The 20,537-nt window shown below is 47.7% G+C and overlaps 2 protein-coding genes across 3 annotated transcripts in view; one reads left to right on the top strand and one right to left on the bottom strand.

Moving 5' to 3' along the window:
• The window catches only part of KIAA1614, a gene marked incomplete at its 5' end in the record, with an annotated part of 28,153 nt that overhangs the window by 3,335 nt on the left and 4,281 nt on the right, over positions 1-20,537 (top strand). For both annotated transcript variants that reach the window (XM_083743759.1, XM_083743758.1), the window contains 6 exons: positions 3,059-3,202; positions 5,588-7,281; positions 9,161-9,341; positions 14,930-15,191; positions 17,273-17,400; positions 18,245-18,429. In XM_083743759.1, the coding sequence (XP_083599885.1) occupies positions 3,059-3,202; positions 5,588-7,281; positions 9,161-9,341; positions 14,930-15,191; positions 17,273-17,400; positions 18,245-18,429 (2,594 nt within the window). The remainder of the gene's footprint in view (positions 1-3,058; positions 3,203-5,587; positions 7,282-9,160; positions 9,342-14,929; positions 15,192-17,272; positions 17,401-18,244; positions 18,430-20,537) is intronic.
• The window catches only part of STX6 (syntaxin 6), a 37,057-nt gene continuing 28,999 nt past the window's right edge, over positions 12,480-20,537 (bottom strand). The window contains exon 8 of the mRNA XM_083743998.1: positions 12,480-12,708. Coding sequence (XP_083600124.1) covers positions 12,587-12,708 — 122 coding nt within the window. The 3' untranslated portion in view covers positions 12,480-12,586. The remainder of the gene's footprint in view (positions 12,709-20,537) is intronic.

Below are 20,537 nucleotides of genomic sequence, written 5' to 3'. Positions count from 1 at the left end.
GATGGTGGACCCCCCCCCCCACACCAACCACCCACCCCTTTCCTTTTCTAGTGTTGCAGTGCTCAGAAGACGGGAAGGGATAAAGAAAACCATTGCAGGGCGATGCTTGGCGTGCCAGCAGCGATGCATGGAGGGGGTGGGGAGGCTTTGGATTCAGCACAGCGTTAGAGGGTGGTACCAGCAGATCCAGCACAGGCTTTAGAGGAAGAGTTGTTTCTCAGAGTAGCTGCGTTGCAGGCGTGAGATTGTTCTACGCCACCCCAAGATCCCCAAGCAGCGCAAGATTCCAGGGGTTGCAGGTGCCCTTACCAGGGTCTGTGCTCCCTTTGGAGACAACGAGGCACAGCAGAGACTGTGGTGTCTTGATGATACGTGGTTTAATTTATACATAGATACAATCTGCACCTAGAGGGAGGGATTGCTGGCTATGAAGTCTGGTTTCTGCATTATGGGCAGCTTTGGATGAAAGGACTGCAAAAAGCCATCCCCTGGGTCTCTTTGTTCCAGCCTGCCATCCCTAGCTGATGTGGGGCGCTGACCCTCTTCCTCCTCCCCATTGCTAACCAACTCCAAGGACCTCCCAACAACCTGTGCCATTCAAAGTTGAAACCCTAAACCTCTAGTGGTTTCCTGGACAGGCCACCAGTGGCCTTTGTCCCCTGCTAACGGCCCATCCAGCTAGCTCTGCCCGAGCTGGCTTAGCTTGTTAGCGTAAGTAAATCCAGGGGTGTCGCACATTTGGCAAAATTTAACCAAACCTTGATTAATTCTAGCCCTCCCCCCAAACCCATAACATCATCCCAGGTTCAATCCCTGGGATCTCCAGATATATCTGAAAGAAGCAGGACTGGGAGAGAATTGGATCCGACATGCTGGAGAGATGCTGTCAGTCAGTAGACCAGAGCTTTACAAACTGTGTGTCTCAACATGTTAGTGTGCCAGCTACAGTGTTGGTGTGTTGCACAAATGCTCCCTGCGCTCCTCCCGGGGCTGGAAAGGGGTTGGTTTCAGCATCTTGGGCTTGCCAATCAGAAGGTCGGTGGTTTGAATCCCCACAGTGGGGTGAGCTCCCATTGCTCTGTCCCAGCTTCTGCCAACCTAGCAGTTCGAAAGCACACCAGTGCAAGTAGATAAATAGGTGCCGCTGCGGCGGGAAGGTAAATGGCGTTTCCGTGTGCTCTGGCACTTGAAACGGTGTCCCGTTGTGCCAGAAGCAGTTGAGTCCTGCTGGCCACATGACCCAGAAAGCTGTGGACAAATGGCAATTCCCTTGGCCTGAATGCCAGATGAGTGCCGCAACCCCATAGTCACCTTTGACTGGATTTAACAGTCCAGGGGTCCTTTACATTTCCCTCCCTTTACTGTGTTGCTAAATGATGCATGTCTAAAAAGTGTGTCACCAACGTGAAAAGTTTGGAATGCTCTGCAGTGGACCATTGGTGGGTCATTGCCTGATCTAAGGTGTGTCGCAACAGCAGCACTGTATCATTTTTAAAAATTAAGAAATTGGTCCCCAAATGCATGCTCTGTCTAATGGCGAGTCCTGGGTTTGAAAAAAAGGTGAACACTGGTGTAGACAGTCCTGAGCTACATGGACCAAGAATCTAACTGAATATAAAGCAGCTTCTTAACCCATCTGGTGTAGTAGCCATAGCCTCTCATTTGCAGGGTAATCCTAATGATGTTTACTCAGAAGTATATTTGACGGCGCTTACTCCCTAGTCAGGGTGGGTAGGGTTGTATATCTATATTGCTCAGTCCTGCTCGACCTTGAAGCTCACTATTAATATTGCGTCAGCCACTGCTTCTCTGCTTACGTCTGCTATGCAAGGATGTTGCAAAGATAAAGCAGATTTAAAGAAGCCCATGGACACCACTCTGAATTCTTGAAGGAAGGGCAGAATACTAATATCTGTTTAAGAACAAACCCATGATTTTTGCTTTTTCTGTATCTGTAATTATTCTCTGTATGGTTTTTATTGTGTTATAAATCACTTTGGGACGCCTCGTGGGAAGCTATTCATTAAATGAATAAAGACTGGTGCAAGTCAGTATTTATTGAGTAACACAATACCCTTTTCAGGGGAACAATTAAAACAAAACATCTCATCTAGGCATGTAGAGTGTGCTCCCTTGCTTTTTTTTGCGGGAGTGGGTGAGATTACTTCCTGAAGCGAGAAGATCCTTGGCCTCAAAACTCATTAGGCAAATGCTCCCTGGATTGTCTGTCTTGTTTGTTTGTTTGATTGTTTTCCTTTTTCTTTAAACCAGAGTGTCTCCGTGAGTCTTGAGGTGACATACTTTGGGAATGTGGAAGCAATTTCGTAGAGAAGACCTATTGCCCATTATATGAATGTTGGCTTCTTAGTCTTGCCCTGATCTGTGGGGAAACTCAGTTCTTCAGGTTTATTTGGCGCAGGTGTGCTTGAAAGGCCAGAGCTGGCCCCTGGCAACACAACTAGTGCTGTGTTCAGAAGATATGAATTTGCCAGTTGCGGGCACCTCCAGGATGCCTTTGACATCATATGTGCCAGAGAGCTATCTATCTATCTCATCATCATCAGTCTGTGTTGTTGTTTTTTTGAACAACGTATAGTCTTCCACTCCAGTGTTTTGGGTACTGCAGAGCCTCCCAATTCTTTTAAAAATGTGCATGCAAGACTGCTTCGGACTCTCTTCGGTCGGGTTGGAGGGCAATTTTTAAGGAACTACCAAGTACATCTTTTTACTTGCTGTCATATGTAATTGAACAGCTTCTTTAGGTCTGGAATGTACAAATTTCAGCCTTAAATGCTTTGACCTCCCTGCAGCTTTTCATCCTGGCTGCGTGTCTAGAAATCAGTTTTGAGATGGATGTTACCAAGCTGGCTATATCTTGACCTAAAAGATGCCACCTAGTGTGAACTCAGGCAGCTGCAGGGGACCTAAACCCAGCCTCCATGAGTGTGTCGTCTCCCCACCACACTGCTGCCATCGTCACTGTTAAACCACTCTTAATCCTTGTTATTTTTTCCCTAATCCTCCGCTGCTTCCTTGCTCCCTGCTGCTTTGCCTGCAGGGCCTTTGTTCCCAACCAGGAGCTGGAGCTGAGTCCCAGGCATGAACAGGCCAAGCAACTGCTGCAGAGAGCTCGCATGAAGGCCAGGACGAACCCGCTCCGAGCAAGCCATAACATCCTGCCTACTGCCCCTCAGGAAAGGAGGTAAGGCCAGGGATTTATCCTGCTCTGGGCCTGGGAGGCAGATCAGGGAAGAGGGCAGGAAGGAAGGATCTGTACTGCATTTCCTGTCCGCAGCCCTCCATTCCAGCTTTTGCATTTCTTGCCTTTACATCTTTCACACTTGTAAACCGCCTGTGCTGTTCGCATCTATAGTTCTCCACTCCCAAAATTCAATACACCGCCAACCGTGTACCTGTCCGCTGTGCTTATTGAATACATTTGTACCTAGTGCTAGCGGATTTTCTGTCAGCCACCCCGCATTGGGGAGCTATATTGTCTATCTTACTTCATCTCATCAAGGTGTTAGCACGTACTGCCTAGTCTAAAACTATGGTCGGAGTGAGGTGCTATGCCAACTAATCAAGGAGAGCACCCCAGGAATTATAATGTGTGTTGATTCTGGACCAGGAAAACAACAACAATGTATGTGATGAAAAACATAACTTTGGATTGAGATGCAAACATTTGATGGAGTGAAATCATTACTTCTATTAATTGCAGTCACACCATTGATATGACTTTGTTGTTGTTCAGTCGTGTCCGACTCTTTGTGACCCCATGGACCAGAGCACGCCAGGCACTCCTGTCTTCCGCTGCCTCCCGCAGTTTAGTCAAACTCATGCTGGTAGCTTCGAGAACACTGTCCAGCCATCTCGTCCTCTGTCGTCCCCTTCTCCTTGTGCCCTCCATCTTTCCCAACATCAGGGTCTTTTCCAGGGAGTCTTCTCTTCTCATGAGGTGGCCAAAGTATTGGAGCCTCAGCTTCACGATCTGATTCATATGACTTAGGCATCCATAATTATCAAAACAGGGACTAGCTGGTTCCTGTACAGAAATGTAGTCATGAATATAAACATAAGAACATATTGTATGACAAATTCACTTGATCAAACTTTTTAGAATAAGATTTAGAGGAAAAAACCGATGAGCACTGTTGTCACAGCTAAAAGGTTTTTCAGCATGGGGGGGGGGGAACAACATAACTTGACATGGTTGTTTACAAAATGTGTGGCAAGCTCCTGGATCTCATGGGAAACTGAATTCCTGGCCACCGTGCTGTGAAACCGTTGTTTAATGCTAAAGAAACCAGTGTGCTGATCTTTTGTTGTGCAACAGATGAGGGTATCGCTCCCTCTCACATGGCCGGCACACCAAAGATTATTGTAAGCGCTAGTGGAACACATTCTCCGTCCTCTATGCCAAGCACACTGGCAGCTTATGCAGAGTTCCTGAATCTGGAGGATTATGTTGATTTTATTTCATGACAACAAGAGAGGCGCCAGCTATAAGATCTTTGCATCGAGGCACACTTGTGGTGTTTGGTGAACAATATCAAACATCGTCTCTAGAGAAAAACGAAAACATAACCTCCACCAGCAAACTTTCCCCTGTCTCTTGCATTGTTGCTCTATATTCTGCCCTTCCTCCTATGCTCTGCAGGAAAAGAAAGCACTTTTAAAATAAATAGCACAGGTGCTCCAGATCCCATAGAAAATGATCACATGGATCTAAGAAGCGTACGTGACTGCCGGCTGGGTGTCTTGGCCTAACTGAAATCTGACTTGGAGATGTAGCCACTCCTAAGACCAAGGCTAGCATGTAAGGAGAGCACTTGAAGTTTTTCCTATAGCTGTAGGGAACTAGAATAAATCAAGGAGTCAGCGGGGGCCTGACATCAGCAAGTCCTCTTTAACAGCGCCATCTGGTTACTTGCAGTTGCTGTGTGTTGAGCATGAGTAGTATCATTGCTGAGTTATCCAGTCCCGAGCCACCCTTGACTTTAAAAGAGTAAATCCATCTCGCCGATTTGCCGACACGCGCTTTTTTTTTTAAGCCTTGAGACCCTGAAGCCATTGGCTTTGCAGAGAACAAGCCTGTTTGTCAATCTTAACCAGTTCCTTGGATCTTCCCCTCATTCAGTACACATCCATAACCTCTGAGCGGCCCTTCCTGCTAGAATGAGAATGCAGCTGCAGAGAGTATTGGCACAGCATTGGGATCCTGGTGAAGGAGTTGCAAGGTTCAATGTCCGTGTGATGCTTGCAAGGCAGTCAGGATACATTTATCTTGCTGAATGGATCTTGGAAGAAAGGAGATAAGCTCAGGCCATTGTTTCTCAAACTTGGGTCCCCAGCTGTTGACAACTCCCATCATCCCTGACCACTGGTCCTGCTAACTAGGGATGATGGGAGTTGTAGTCCAACAGTTTGAGAAACACTGTGTGCAAGTAGAGAAGTTACAAGTACCACCTTGGTAAGCGTCCTGGGTGCTCTTTAAGCCAAGTGGTGCCCTCTGCCCAGCATTTGGAGGGTAGGATGATCAATGTGAGCAGTCCCACAGTCTTACTCTGTCTGTTGTGTGCCTCAGGGATGGCTGCGGGATCTCTGCTGCAGATGCAAAGAACTTTGCTCTGAAGGATGGAGACCCCCACGCCGGCGGCAACCTGAGCGACTCGTCTAGTGGGGAATCCAGCAGCGAGCAGCAAAGGAAGCGAGGGCCGTCCCCGTCCCGAGTGCGTTTCGAAGATGAGTCTGCGCGAGATGCCGAAGTCCGCTACTTGGAGCGCCTGCAGCTGCGTCAGAAGCGGGTGTTGGATTCCGTCCTCCTGTCTCTGGGCCGCGGCCCGCTGGTCTCCAAACCGGACCTTTCGGATTACATCAACGGTGAGCTTCACCGCAAAGAGAGCGGCAGCAGCAAACCCGGCTGGGAACAGCAAGGCAGCAGGGGGCGCTCCGAGAAGAGGAAGCCTCTGGTGGTCAACGAGGAAGGCAAGTGTAGCGCATGCGGGTCTTACGTCAGGAATCTGGCAGCCAGTCAGAACCCAGATACCGGAGCAAAGCAGACTGCAAAGAGCGTGCATCAGTCTTGCAACATCGCCCGAGAGGGCAAGGAGCTAGTTCGGGCCAGTGAAAGCAAAGAGCTCAATTCTACCCAGGAGGACTCGCGAACCAGGGCTTTGGGTCCCAAAGGAACGCCGCTTTGGATCCTTCCTTCCCGTCAGCGTGTTTACACAGAGCGCATCAAGGAGACGTACATAGGGGAAGTGACGTGCATAGATGAGGTAGATTCTGCTCTGGACAGCACCACGGATACATCGGACAGCTACAGGACGGACAGCGAGGAGGCTGGTGCCAGCAGCCAACGGTCAGTGGTCAAAAGCTCCCGGCACCGTGGGCCTGGTCCGGATCCCAGGCCGTTTTCCCCTTCAGAGGGGGAAGCCAAGAACAGGAAGGCCAACGGGGAGAGGCCCAGAGCAGATGGCAGCTGCCGTGCTAGTGGAGGGGAAATTGTGCCTCGCAGAGGGGAAATTGAATCGAGTGCTAATCAAGCCAACGACTGTTCCTTGAAGGGGGCCTCTGAAGTCAGAGATCAGGTGACCAAAATGGCAGCCGGTAAAGCAGAAGCCTTTCCCAGAAGCAACCAGCCGGTAGATCTGTATCAACTGGTGAAGAAAGGCAGGATGCAGGAACATCCAAAGCTGTCCAAGGCCACATTAAAGCAAGCCGTACCCGCCTCCCACCCTCAGCAGTTGCCTTCCCATCTGGTCCCTGATGGCGCCGCAGACTCCGTGAACAACAAGCCGGTGGAAACTTCCAACCGAACTCGTAGGCCAACGAACAATTTAAGTGAAGCCAAGCAAGAGCAGGGCCCTTCCCAGCAGCTAACTGAAGAGATGAGTGCCGGCTACAACTTTGCTTACCGAATTCCTGCCCCACCCACCACTGGAAAAGGCCATCCTTCCCCTATGCCTTACAGGAGGGCTGCTCTGAGCGGCAGCCACAAGCTCACTAGCCAGGATCCTGGGCGGGTGGACCAAGCCAATGAACTCTCAATTTACTCGGCCTCCCCTAATAGCTTCCAGAATGTGTGTGTGTCTGGACAGGAGGAGGAGAGTGGCCAGCAGAGTCCAAAGATGCTCTCCAAGAACCAGCTCCTGGCCTTGTCCACCAACAACTGCAACAACACATATGCCAAGCACGGGCCAAAAACTTTAGTGACTGCTACGGTGAAGAGCAGAGAGGAACAGCCCCAGGAGAGACAGAAGCTGGGGGAAAATCAAGGTAAGAGGTAATGTTGCCCATTGGACAACTGTAGAGAGGGCATCATGGTAGGCCGTCTAGCAAGGTAGTTCAGAGTTTGTACTCTAGGTAATTTGTGCAAGTCAGATTGATTTATTCAGAGTTATTGAACTTGCATGGATTTGCTTATTTTGCATGCCTGACCCTGACTGTGAATACAGTATTTAAGTTTTTCCGCAAATTTTGATTAAGGGTACCTTTAGGGTGGGTGAAAAGGAACCAAGAGCTAAGCAAAGGGGGGGGGGGTGGAGCATCCTCCATGAACTTCCTTTTAAAGCAACCTAAATTTTGGTGGTCATCACAGGATCTTGCAGCAGCAAATTTCGAGGTTTAATAAGGTGGCATGCGAATAAGAAAAAAACCGTGGTGCCTTTGTGGGTATTTCCTCTCGCTTTCCAAATCTGCTGTTGCAACCAGGACTAGAAAGCCTATTTTCAGGGGCAGGGAATGTGGAGACGCCCAAGATGCTGTCCCTAACTGGGCAGCTGTGAATTGCAGAAGATCACCTGTTTTAGCGGACGAGGAATGCAGATGAATTACCTGTTTCAGCATTAAAACATAGTTCCAGTTACCAAGCAGTTACAAAACACCTGAATAGTAGTTATGATTTCTTTTATATGAAAGAGCCAATAAACACCTTGGTTTCCAGGTGTCAGTTGGAAATTTAAGTAGATCTTAGCGTGCCTGAAAAGTTAGGTTTTTCTCAAAAATTACCAGGCTTTAATTAAGTTTAGTCACATGTCGTATAACAGAGACAGTTTCTGGAAAACCCCATTTTCCACTAGATACAAATTACTCACATCTTGATTCAGAATGGGCATGCTTGTTCTTCCCTAGTTCTTTCAGAGAATTCTCCAAAAATGCTTTTAGCAGGCTCATTCTTTCCAAGTAATTCCCTGCAGATGTTTTTTGCTCCTCCAGAGGAGCTAAATGAGCTCTGTTCAGCAGTCACAACCAAATGGCACACTGTAGTCGTGCTGTTGATGTAGCTTGTGTATCGTTTTTGTGGACATCATAGTTGCCAAACTGCAGCGATGTGCCTGTTGCACATAACTTTTGCTTCTGCTGGAGATGTGCTTTAGTCAGACCTTAGCATGAGGGTGATGGAAGGCACAAAGTTTGGTCACTGAAAATGCAATCGTTCAGACTTCTCTTCATGATTCAGAACCTTACTTTCCCCCTGCTCCGTCTTTAACCCATTTCTGCAAAACCTGTTTATTTAACTTAAAAGGTTAAAAGCCATTACGTCCTCACAAGCAATTGCAGTTGGGGTGTAAGGAGTGAATAATAATAATAATAATAATAATAATAATAATAATAATAATAATTTTTATTTATACCCCGCCCTCCCCAGCCAAGGCTGGGCTCAGAGCGGCTTACAAGCAATAATAAAAACAAGTTGAATGATTACAACTTAAAAACAAAATTAAAATACAACATTAAAATAATGAAACATTAAAATTTTAAAATGTAGCCTCATCACAGGAGGAGAAGGAAAAGAAAAAAAGAAAGAGAGGGAGGGAATCAAAGAATGAGTGAAGTAAAGAATTCGCAGGATTCTCAGCACCCTCACCAAATTACAGTTATCTAGCTTTGGGGGGTTCACGGGGGAAGCAATGGCAGTCAGATAGTACAAAACTTAAGTGTGTAATGGTAAGATGTACCCTTAGATTTCCAAAGCCGGATTCCTACTCTAGCCTGGGCAGCATCTGATATGAGATGGGGTGGCGGGGAGAACCACGTTTCTTAATAAATAAGAATATGCCCAGGCACATTAGCTGATGGTGCAAGTCCACCCCCAGGGTGTGTGTCTGTTTTTTTAAAGCAGAGGCCATTGGAAGTGTCTGTGTTGTTGCAACAGGTCCACTGCCTTCCTCCGCCCCTGGCGTTCCCCCTATTGCTGCCAATGCCATCACTTCTGCTGCCATTAGTCTCTCGCCAACAAGGGAGGAGACCAACTTGACAACCTCAGCTCAGCCAATCCGTAGGGAAGCTCCAGCTGCCGAGGCTCCAAAGACAAAGCCATCGAGTGCAGCCCAGTGGTGAGTAAACATGCCCCGCGGCACATTGCCATGAAGCAATGGTTTGGGGGGGCAGCCGTTAGATCAAGCCTTCCTTTTCTAAAGTCAGGACCCGCAAGGGGCGTCTGGCGGCTTGTACCTCCGTTCCGGAATTTCCCTTTCGTCCTGATGGAGAACTAGTCACAGCTCAGATCTGATAGCATAAGACCTTTCTTCAAACCGGTGATGTGGCCAAACGGTGTTTCATCAGTGCATTGGGAGGGTTTTTCTTACTTTCCTTTAAGTTGCAAGAAAGGAGATTCCGGCTCAACCTCAGGAAGGACTTTCTGATGGTAAGAACTGTTTGACAGTGTGATGGTCTCCCTCGGTATGTGGTAGACGCTCCTTCCTTGGAGCTTTTCAAGCAGAGGTTGGATGGCCACCTGCCATGGATGATTTAGTCGAGATTCCTGCATCACAGGGGGCTGGACCAGGTGACACTCAAAGTCCCTTAAAAAAAAAGGTAAAGGACCCCTGACAGTTAAGTCCAGTCGCGAATGACTCTGGGGTTGCGGCGCTCATCTTGCTTTACTGGCCAAGGGAGCTGGCATTTGTCGACAGACAGTTTTTCCGGGTCATATGGCCCGCATGACTAAGCAACTTCTGGCAAAACCAGAGCAGTGCATGGAAACACCATTTACCTTCTCACCGGAGCGGTACCTATTTGTCTACTTGCGCTGGTGTGCTTTCGAACTGCTAGGTTGGCAGGAGCTGGGACCAAGCAATGGGAGCTCACTCCGTCGTGGGGATTCGAACCACCGACCTCCTGATCTGCAAGCCCTAGGCTCAGTGGTTTAGACCACAGCGCCACCCACGTGAGAGGGTCCCTTAAAGGTAAAGGTAAAGGGACCCCTGACCAGTAGGTCCAGTCGTGACCGACTCTGGGGTTGCGGCGCTCATCTCACTTTATTGGCCGAGGGAGCCGGCGTACAGCTTCCGGGTCATGTGGCCAGCATGACTAAGCCGCTTCTGGCGAACCAGAGCAGCGCACGAAAACGCCGTTTACCTTCCCACCAGAGTGGTACCTATTTATCTACTTGCACTTTGACGTGCTTTCGAACTGCTAGGTTGGCAGGAGCTGGGACCGAGCAACAGGAGCTCACCCCATCGCGGGGATTCGAACCGCCGACTTTCTGATCAGCAAGCCCTAGGCTCTGTGGTTTAAGCCACAGCGCCACCCGCTTCTTTGAATAAAATGTCAGCTCTTCCTCTCCTTCAGTGCTGCAACCTTTCCTTCATCCAGATGCAGCCAGGTCTGCAGGTGCCCTCTGCTCTCTCAGCCTGGGCTGTTCCCTCTCGCTGCCAGTTAGCACAGCCCTGTGGCGCTGCCAGCTGGCTCTAGACCTTGCCACTCTCCCTGCTGCTTTTGCCCTCTCACTCCCCACCCCTCAAATCCACCTTGGCCTGCTTCTCCCTCCCTGCCAAAATCTCCAGACAGCTGTTGCTATGGTTACCTTTCTGAATCAACGGAAATTTAAGGCTTTTCCATCTTACCCAGGGATTATATCGGAAATGCTGTAATGGCGCACAGTATTGTTTTCTCCAGTAGAAAGTTTTTACAGAAGTCCAGTTTCATACTAGCCAAATTCAGCAGAGTAAACTGTTGGGCACAATTCAGTTAACGTGGTTATCTAGTTATTTGACATGGTGAGTAAAGTAATTGGATCATATGCAAACTTCGTATAGTGTTTGCTAGAAGCATGGTGGTTTTTTAGTGACTTCCATGGGTGCTTTCCTTCCCCTTGATTTAAAACATCATTGCATTGTGGAATCGCAGAGTTGGAAGGGACCATGAAAATAATCTAGTCTAACCCCCTACAATGCAGGAATATTTTGCCCAGCATGGGATTTGAACACACAACCCTGAAGTTCTCTAGAAAAGGGGAGGTTATGTCTGATAAGTGATGGGTGGGCATCCCTACACATGCCCACGCCCACACAAACATGCACACACTGCCACCTGTTCCTAATGATAGCTTATTTTTGCTAGTCTGTAGGCTATAGCAGCCAGATCTCAAAATTCTGTATGCATTCTTGAAAGCCCCGGGTTTGGGCGCACCCTGATAAGAATCATTGGCAGGATAAAGCAGCTCATTTTTCAGCCGCAGACAAAGTCAATGGGGTACAGGAGAGGTAGAGGAATTCTGAAGCAGGAATGGGGAGAAGTAGGAGGAGCACATAGAACATGGATCGGTAGGTTATGGTGTCTCTCTGTCCTGGATCTTGTGGACCTCCCTCAGGGTCTGTAATAGGATGCATCCCTTCCGCTCCCCCCCCCTCCCCAGTTTCTGTGGCTCTTGGGCTTGGCAATCAGAAGGTTGGATGTTCAAATCCCTGTGACGGAGTGAGCTCCTCTTGCTCTGTCCCAGCTCCTGCCAACTAGCAGTTCGAAAGCACGCCAGTGCAAGTAGATAAATAGGAACCACTGTGGCAGGAAGGTGAACGGTGTTTCCGTGCACTCTGGTTTCCATCACGTTGTTCCATTGCAACAGAAGTGGTTTAGCCATGCTGGCCACATGACCCAAAAAGCTGCCTGTGGACAAACGCCAGCTACCTTGGCCTAAAAGCGAGATGAGCGCCACAACCCCATAGTTGCCTTTGACTGGACTTAACCGTTCAGGGGTCCTTTGCCTTTGCCTTACCTGTGGCTGCATATCCATGTAAACTTTTTCACGAAGCTTAAATATGCATTGTTGCAATTTATACTGTGCTACTCTTGCCTCTTGTTTCCTTTCTCCTTTTCTCTCTTCCATCTCTACTGTCAAAATGACCACAAGCTTCTTGGGGTTCTCTCGTCCTTGCTTACCTAACCATGTAAAGTTTCTTCCATACTGATTCGGCTATAGAGATAATAGAGTCCTGTGGCCACAATAAATAAAAAAAAATCCTTTCATCATCATCATCATCATCATCATTTTTAATTTGTATACCGTCTTTCTATCTTACAATACTCAAGGCGGTTTACAAGCTGAAGAAACAAAAATGTACATCTTATAACAATCTATTGCAATACAAAAATGTGATAATAAAACATAACTTTAAAATAGGCAACCTCAATCAAAAAAGTAACATTCAACAATCATTAGAATAGTATTAAATAATAACAACAACATATAAAAGTTAAAGAGAAATCCACTCAACAGTTACAATAAATAATTTCTAAACTATAATCAATAAAACAATGGCAAGCCACAGTACATAAAATAATACAAATTGAGAAGCAGAGACTAGAGGGTGGGGCAAGGCAGGTCGAAGGAGGTCTTGCCTGACGAAGTCTCTCCCCTCACAGTTCTTCCTCCAGGTCCAGCTCCCTTATGAGGAGTCACAAGGGAAGGCTTGATACGGTTATCTGGGCAAATGAGATTTTCTGGTTAGCATTCAAACACAGAAACATTTGCCTTCAAACCAGCTTGCTTGCTTCTAGGCGCTGAGGAGTTTCCTCAGAAGTGAATCTACACATGAGCGGAGTTAGGGGGTCTCTGTAAGTTGGTCCCCGCCAAGGGCGTAGGCCCAGGGGAACACAAAAATCACATCTCTCCACTCTGGCTCCAAGTGGATAGGAGGGAAGCTAGCAGAGGCAGGAAGGCAGGCAGAGGGACGACAGAGGAGGAGGAGTTGGGGCAGGCAGAGCAGAGCAGACCTCGACACAGAGGAAGTCGCTGGCAGAGCACAAAAGGCGATGAAAAGCAAAACTTTTGAGTTTCTGGTCCGTAATCCCTCCGGGCTTTGGAGGCTCTGGTACAATTCCTTGCCTGGGGTGCAAGGGAGCCTAGGTATGCCTCTGGTTCTACAGGAGGGGATCCACCAAGTTCAAAATGCTTTTATTCTCGCTTCTCATGTTGCTTTCATAAAGGCACTCATACCCACGTTTCACAAGGCACACTTCCTCATGCTTAGAAATGGAAGGTGCGTGGCGGGTGTGGACGAGACAAGACACACATACAGTTCGAAGGGAATGCCACTCCAAGTTTCTAAAGTTTTCGTTTTAAACTTGTTAACTCATTAAGTGCATCATGCGGCCCTAACCATTTGGCCAGAATAATGCGCAGAATGAGGAGCTAGCCAGGTGCAACATTTTGCGTAAGCAATTAATATGCATTTACTTAAAAGAAAACAGAGGCTGCTGGGAAGCAAGCAAAATTTGGATCACTGCAAGTTTGAAAGTTTTTTTTTAAAAAAAAACCTTTTCCCCTCCCCTCTGCCCTCCCCTCCCCCCCCCCCCCCCCCGCTGTTAGCCGTGGAAGAAAGATCTCATTGGGACAGGTGAGACAGCATCTGTCAGGTGGCTGTATCTGACAGGGCCCCTCTCTCAGAGGAAGACAGTATTGCCTGGTGAATTGAGGATTTTGGGCTTTTGCCTGCTGTTAAGAGTTTGTTAAGAAGGCCCCTTGCATTTGGAGAAGGTCTTTGTAGAAGCTGTGATTTCCTGTGGGTCTTCGTTGCGCAGATTGAGAAAAACGAGTCTGGTAAACTCCTGAGAGCCAATGTGCCCATTCATTATTACTATTACTATTTTAAAAGTATGAGACTCCATTCCGCCAGTCTTCAGTCACTTCAGGCTTTGTGTGCATATTGGCATTTTGAGTGTTGAAAGAAAAACTGCTGTATGGGCATGATAATTTGGCTTAACTTTCTGCCTGGTGAACTTAGGGGGTTTGTTGTTGTTGTTTTATGCTTTTAAAATTGGAGAGCTCCTAAACCAGGGGACACAATTTAATGTTAGTGAGGAAGACTGGGGAGAAGACAAGGGCAGCCAGTGTTCAAAGACCTATATTTGGACATGTTCAAAAATAAATTGGGGCGGTTGGAAGAGCATGTGGCTGTGAACTGAGCACACATTTAAAACATGTGTGTCCCTCTCCCCCAAGGAATCCTGGAAACTGTAGTTTACTCCCCCAGCTATCATTCCCAGCACCCTTAAGCAAACTACAGTTCTCTGGATTTTTGGGGGAGAGTGTGCGTGCTTTAAATGTGCTTAGGGTGTGCATAGCCTATCTTTAAGAGCACGTGTTCCAATTCTCTTCTTTCATAAGGTCAGTCTCCCACACTTTTTACTCAAAAGGATTTATTCCTTTGGCTCCACACCTAATACCCTTTGTCCCAGTCAGTGTGCAGATTGGTTGGCCACAGATATAGGTGCTGTCATCATTGCGTGAGAAATAAGAGATGGGATGGGAAATAGACTGCATCCCTTGCCCTCCTTCCGTGATGGTCCTTGATTCAGGCATGAAGACCCCTGCCTGCAGTCTCAAATTGCATGCAGGAAAATACTAATTTCATGAAGCTGAGTATCTAAGGGGGGAAAGGCTGTGGTCACAGAGTGGCATCATTCCGTTCCTTGGCACCTCTGCAACAAAAGGCCTGAAAGCCCTTCAGTTTTAGAATGGAACTGCACTCTAGGCCTTTTGGTGGCCTTTGCTGTTTTTATTTGTGTTGAAACCTTTGAATGCCTTTTAAAACCTTCCCTGGTGTTTTATTACTGTCGTTTGGTTATTGTGATCTCCGGCAAACGGAGCTGGGAGTTATCCCTGACTCTTAAACTGGCCTGGCGGGCTTCTTTTGCCTTCCAGCAAACCCTTGGAGATCTACCCGGAGCCAAAGAAGAAACTGTTTGCCAAGAAAGGTGGCTCCTCTTCCTCCTCAGGACTGAAGAAGTTCTTCTCCACTCTGAGTCAGAGCACCAAGCAGAGGCTGGGCAGGTTCCGCTGCTACAGCATGGAGCAGATTTGTGCCCCGGAGCCGGGAGCTGCAGCGCCCACTGAGGAGCCAGGCCCAGGCGCCACCAGCACACCCAAAATGAAGAAAGCACCTTCCCTGCAGTCCTTGCAGCTGGTGAGTCCAAAGGGTGCATCTCATGACCAGAGGCCAGAGACCTTTTTGGCTGGGGTGTGTGTGTCAGATCTTTGGCTGGTCCCATTCCTGCAGGGAAGCTTTGAAAGGTTGGCGGGGCAAACCACCAATCGAAACGGCTTCAGCTCTCCCACCTATCAGCTGAGGGCCTGGAGAGCTGAAGTTCACTTTGTACAGACCTTGGCTGCGCAGCTGAGTTCTTCCCTGTGGGAAGATGTAGCAGGCTGATGCAGCAGGCTTTGGTTCTCCTGCCAAAGTCTGCTTTCCCTTACCAGTGCACAGTCAGGACCGCCCTTAAAGGCTCCCCGTTGTGCATCGGCAGGCCGCGTCTCTACCTGTACAACCTCAGACGTGGAGAAGTGGAGGAAAGCCTTGCCGGCCAAATTTGGCCTTCAGGTCAGAGGTTTCTCCACCCTTGCACTAGGCGGCTTAGATCTGGGACCCGTAAAGTTAGCAAAAATGTATAAAACATGTAATAAGTGTTGGAAATGTAAAGAAAAAGAAGGTTCATTTTTCCATATGTGGTGGGAATGTAAGAAGGTAAAGGGTTTCTGGGAAATGATATATAATGAATTGAAAAAGATGTTTAAATACACGTTTGTTAAAAAACCAGAAGCCTTTTTGTTAGGAATAACAGGAAGAGAGATAAAAAGATGTGATTATAAACTTTTTCAATATGCAGTAACAGCGGCAAGAATATTAATGGCCCAAAAATGGGAACAAGAGGAATTACCGACCTTGAACGAGTGGAGGATGAAACTCATGGACTATGCAGAATTGGATAAAATGACTGGAAAAATTAGATATCAGAAAGATCACAAATTCATTGAGGACTGGGGAAAGTTTACGGAATATCTGAAAACTATATGTGATGAACAGATAGCACTAGTGGGTTTTAAAGAGGCTTTGTGACAATACAAGGTATATTGTAAGAAAGAAACAGAGATGGAAGGTTAATATCAAATCGGCAATACTACACAGAAAATGCGTGAAGATATGAAAAATGGATGATTGAGGGAGGTGCTGGTGGAAGTCCAAAAATTGTAAATTTGTAATTATGGTTGTCAAAATTATTTGTGAAAGAAAAACTTAATAAAAATTTATATATATAAAAAAAATAGATCTGGGACTTCCAGAGGCAGGAAAAACTCAGCCTACTTTATGTAGGGCAGCGGCTATCAAATTGTGTTCAGGGGTGTCATGGCGGGGAACCTCTCCTCAAAAGACAGTTTGCCCCTCTCCACTGGTTCCCTCCTCCCCCATCTTGCAGAAATTCTAGAGTCTCTAAGGCAGTTGGACAGCTCCTCGTATGCTTCCTCCTGCTGCCAAACGCTTTCCTTTGGACCACAGCAGGAAGGCTGAGAGGGGAGACTTGTTGTCTGGTCAGCCCAGGACCTCCACAAACACTGCCCAGGCTTGCAGCCTGCGGAGGTCCCTTCAGTCCTGCTAATGCAGTAGTTTGACTTCACCCCCAGAGGCACACTCCATTGTCTCTCAAGGCGGACTGATGCCCACAACAACAGCCTTTAACCTTTTCAGGCCCGGGAAGCATATTTTAGCCTAAACATGTGTTTAAGGTTTTTTAAACATATATTTGTGCGGTCATTGAGGTGTTGGCAAGGCCACCCTTAAGCCAGGCTGCGGCCCAGGAGTGGGGTTGCAACCCACCAGCTGAAGACCAGTGTTTGTAGTTATTCTCTCAGTTCCCCAGTATAATGGTGAAGCCCAATAGTTCTGGCCAGAGTCCCAAGTTGAACTGCCGTTACATGCCCTACCATAGAAGCAGCCAATTTGGTGCCCACAGTATGCCCTTAGGCTGCAGCTTCTTTGTAAATTCCAGTACAAACTGCTCCATGCCTCCCGGACTACTGTGCAGATTAAAAAGGAGTTATAGCCACTGCCTTTCATACTGTCCAAACATTCAGTCAGATCCAACATATTTGGGATTGGAAATGACAATTGTTAGGCTTTCTTTGCCCGGTGTCTGCTTTTTTTAAAAGCAGAATCCCGGGGTTAGTTTTCTCAACCCTTGCTCTGGCTCAGCTCTTTCCTTCTCCCGCTAGGTGTCGCCATTCCGCCAACCAAGAAAAGCTTCTTCTGTTCAAAATCTGCATTCCTTACTGGGCAAGGCTGACCGGTCCAGTCTCTATGCATTGGGGGAACCAAAGGAGGAGGAAGCTGCTCTAAACAGGTAACGCTGAAAATCCTAAATCTCCCATTTTTGTCATTTCTTCTGAAACACTGTGAAAGCAGCAGATTATGCTATGCCTGGTTATTGCGGCATCTGGGATGGGGTGTTTGACCTTACAACTCACTCACACTTGGCTGTAAGCGACACATTACATACGCAATAGTATCATTCAGAATGGGAGCCAGCTGGTGGCCTTTTTGGCAATAAACACGGAAGAACAGACCCAATCCTGCCCCTGATCATTGATTATGTATGTTCTGAAGGAAATTGGACATCTTAAAATGTACCTGCCCTGTGGGTGAACCAGCCTATTTCTGCTCCATGTCACTTTTGCACATGTTCTTTTTCATCCACATTACTCTGCTGCTAATTTTTATTTTTAACAAAATTCACATTGGCTTGGTTTCAGTATAACTGGCTGGTGCTTGAGCATTGGGTTTGTTTGTCGCCACCCTCTCTCTCTCCTTCCTTCCTTCCTTCCTTCCTTCCTTCCTTCCTTCCTTCCTTCCTTCTCCCGTGTTACTCCTAGGAAGCGATCAGAAGTTTCGTTTCCATTGTCAAACCTTAAAACGGTAGCTAATTTTAACTATGGTTTACAGAAACAGGCCAGCTTCGTACACTGCCGAATGAAGTTGCTTCATTTACCTGTCACATAATTAGGACTAACCGTGGTTTGCCTATGTAGGTTAAAACTACATATAATTTAACAGAAGCAATAGCCACACTGGAGGAAGAGAGGGAAAGTGTGTGCACTCAATGCTAAGCCCACGTTTAGAGTTGTGTCCGAGTTGGGCCATTTAAATATGCATTTCCTGCTTGCACCAGTATTCCTTCCTCTTCCCAGGAACTCAGGTGCCCCACATCGCCGTTCCCTCAGCGTGGAGGACATTGGCTCCCCCAACTTGGCGAGAACCGTTGGGCGAGTGGTGGAAGTTTTCCCAGACGGAACAAGCCAGCTGGAATTGCAGCACCGCCCTGAGGGCAACTTCGGATTTCGTGTCTCGTCAGGAAATGGCCGTCCTGACACAGGTATATGTTCAGTGTAGGGCAGAGGGGCAGAACCTCAGGCCCTCTGTGCTTCTGTTACTGGCATCTGAGCTTTTCCCAGGCCCCACCCTGCCCTGGCCTTCCTCCCCCCCCCCCCAGGTGTTATTGTCTGGCTGGAGTGTGTCCTTGAACTCTGATGTCAGGCACAGAATGTCCAGAGTGAGGAATTAGCTCTTTGTTGTCAACAGCAGACTTATAAGTTAGGGAAAGGCATGTCCGTCAGCCCTTTGTCTCTCAGCTTCTCCTAGGTGTGCACCTGTTTCTGCTAGGAAGCAAAGACAGTTGAAATACTCCCCAAGCATAAAGGCTTCATCCCTGGTCTCCCATAACTCTCAGTGCATGCACTGTTTTGGGGTGACCTAATGGGATGTGGGTGGCGCTGTGGGTAAAACCTCAGTGCCTAGGACTTGCCGATCGTATGGTCGGCGGTTCGAATCCCTGCGGCGGGGTGAGCTCCCGTCTTTCGGTCCCAGCTCCTGCCCACCTAGCAGTTCGAAAAACCCCTAAGTGCAAGTAGATAAATAGGGACCGCTTTATAGTGGGAAGGTAAACAGCGTTTCCGTGTGCTGCGCTGGTGCTGGCTCGCCAGAGCAGCTTCGTGACGCTGGCCATGTGACCCGGAAGTGTCTCCAGACAGCGCTGGCCCTCGGCCTCTTAAGTGAGATGGGCGCACAACCCTAGAATCGGACACAACTGGCCCATACGGGCAGGGGTACCTTTACTTTAATGCACAAGAGTGCAGCACGAGCAGAAAAGCAGATTGTGGAACATGCCTTTGTTATGTGAGAGTCCGACTCAGCCTTTTTTTTTCTTTAGGCTAAGCCTGTCACAAAGTGGGTCAGATGGCGGGAATAATTGAACACAGATGTTTCCACATTCTTTTCCCAGGCAGGCTCCTGAGAATGTTGCAATATTTGTGGACTAAGATGACAAATGTTTTTCCTGGCCTTAAGCACTCTGGCTCCAGGAATTAAGTGTTTTCATTGCACTGCCCTGGACTTCTCAGATACTGTCCCCACCCTAAGAGGTTTCAGATATTATTTGGGGTACAGCTGAAGCTGACCCGTGTCAGTTCCTGGCTCCCACTTCTCCGGAAGCTCTTGTGTCATTAAAGAGGCAAAACCTTTCTACAATATATTTGGAGAAGATTCTCCCCAGCCCTTACCTGTTCCTCCTAGCCAAAACTTTTTCTCTTGTGCACGCCTTTGGAATTTGCTTCCTCTGCCCAGCTATGAAATATATATTAAGCATAAACCAAAGCTGGAGAGGACCTGATTGATCATAGAATCCAGACTATGTCACCTGCCCATCTTTATTCAGCGCATTGCATGCATTTTAGTGAGGCGGCCTTGTGGGGAGGGTGCTGCAGTGTCCAGCCCCCTCCCTGAATTTTCTCAGAGAAATTTGGAGATAGAGGGAGGAATGCTGGCCTCGCCTATGCCCCTATCATCACCACCAAACATGGTATGCCTGTTCACACTCTCGGTTTCTGGATATGGACTTGTTGGGGGGATGAACTTAGAATGCACTTAAGTTCAACATAATCTAAGAGATGGAAAAGGTACCTGCAATTCCAGAAGGGAAGGGAGTGTTTGTAAGAGCAGAATCAGCATGCTGGCTGCACTTCACTTTGGTTTTGTACCTCGTTAGGAGGGAAATATGAGGAATCTCCAACCACGTTTTCCCCCTAGTAAATGCTAACGTTGACCTTTTGCAGGGGAGAGTCCTCTGCCTGCTGGTTCTGCTCTTACAAACACTCCCTTCCCTTCTGGAATTGCAGGTACCTTTTCCATCTCTTAGTGCCTCTGAATAGTCCAAAAAGGGGTAATTCTGAGTTTCTTCCATTGCTTTTACTGTGCTTTATCAGCAACCTTTCTGGGCAGGGAGAGGTTCCTTCTGATGCATGCAGGACAACTTCCAGGATTTTGTGGGACAACCACAAAGCCTACTAGCTGATAGGGGCATAATCCAGGCACTCCTGCTATGGCCCATGGCCTAGTTGCAGTCTTTGAAGTATGGCTACTCAGGGCTTTATTCCCAGAAATACTGGGAGATACTGGGGGTTGGTCAGGGACCGTATGTATGCAAAG

The sequence above is a fragment of the Podarcis gaigeae genome (assembly GCF_964106915.1).
Source record: "Podarcis gaigeae genome assembly, chromosome: 6".
NCBI classification, from domain to species: Eukaryota; Metazoa; Chordata; class Lepidosauria; order Squamata; family Lacertidae; genus Podarcis; species Podarcis gaigeae.
This window is presented reverse-complemented; position numbering and strand designations above follow the sequence as displayed.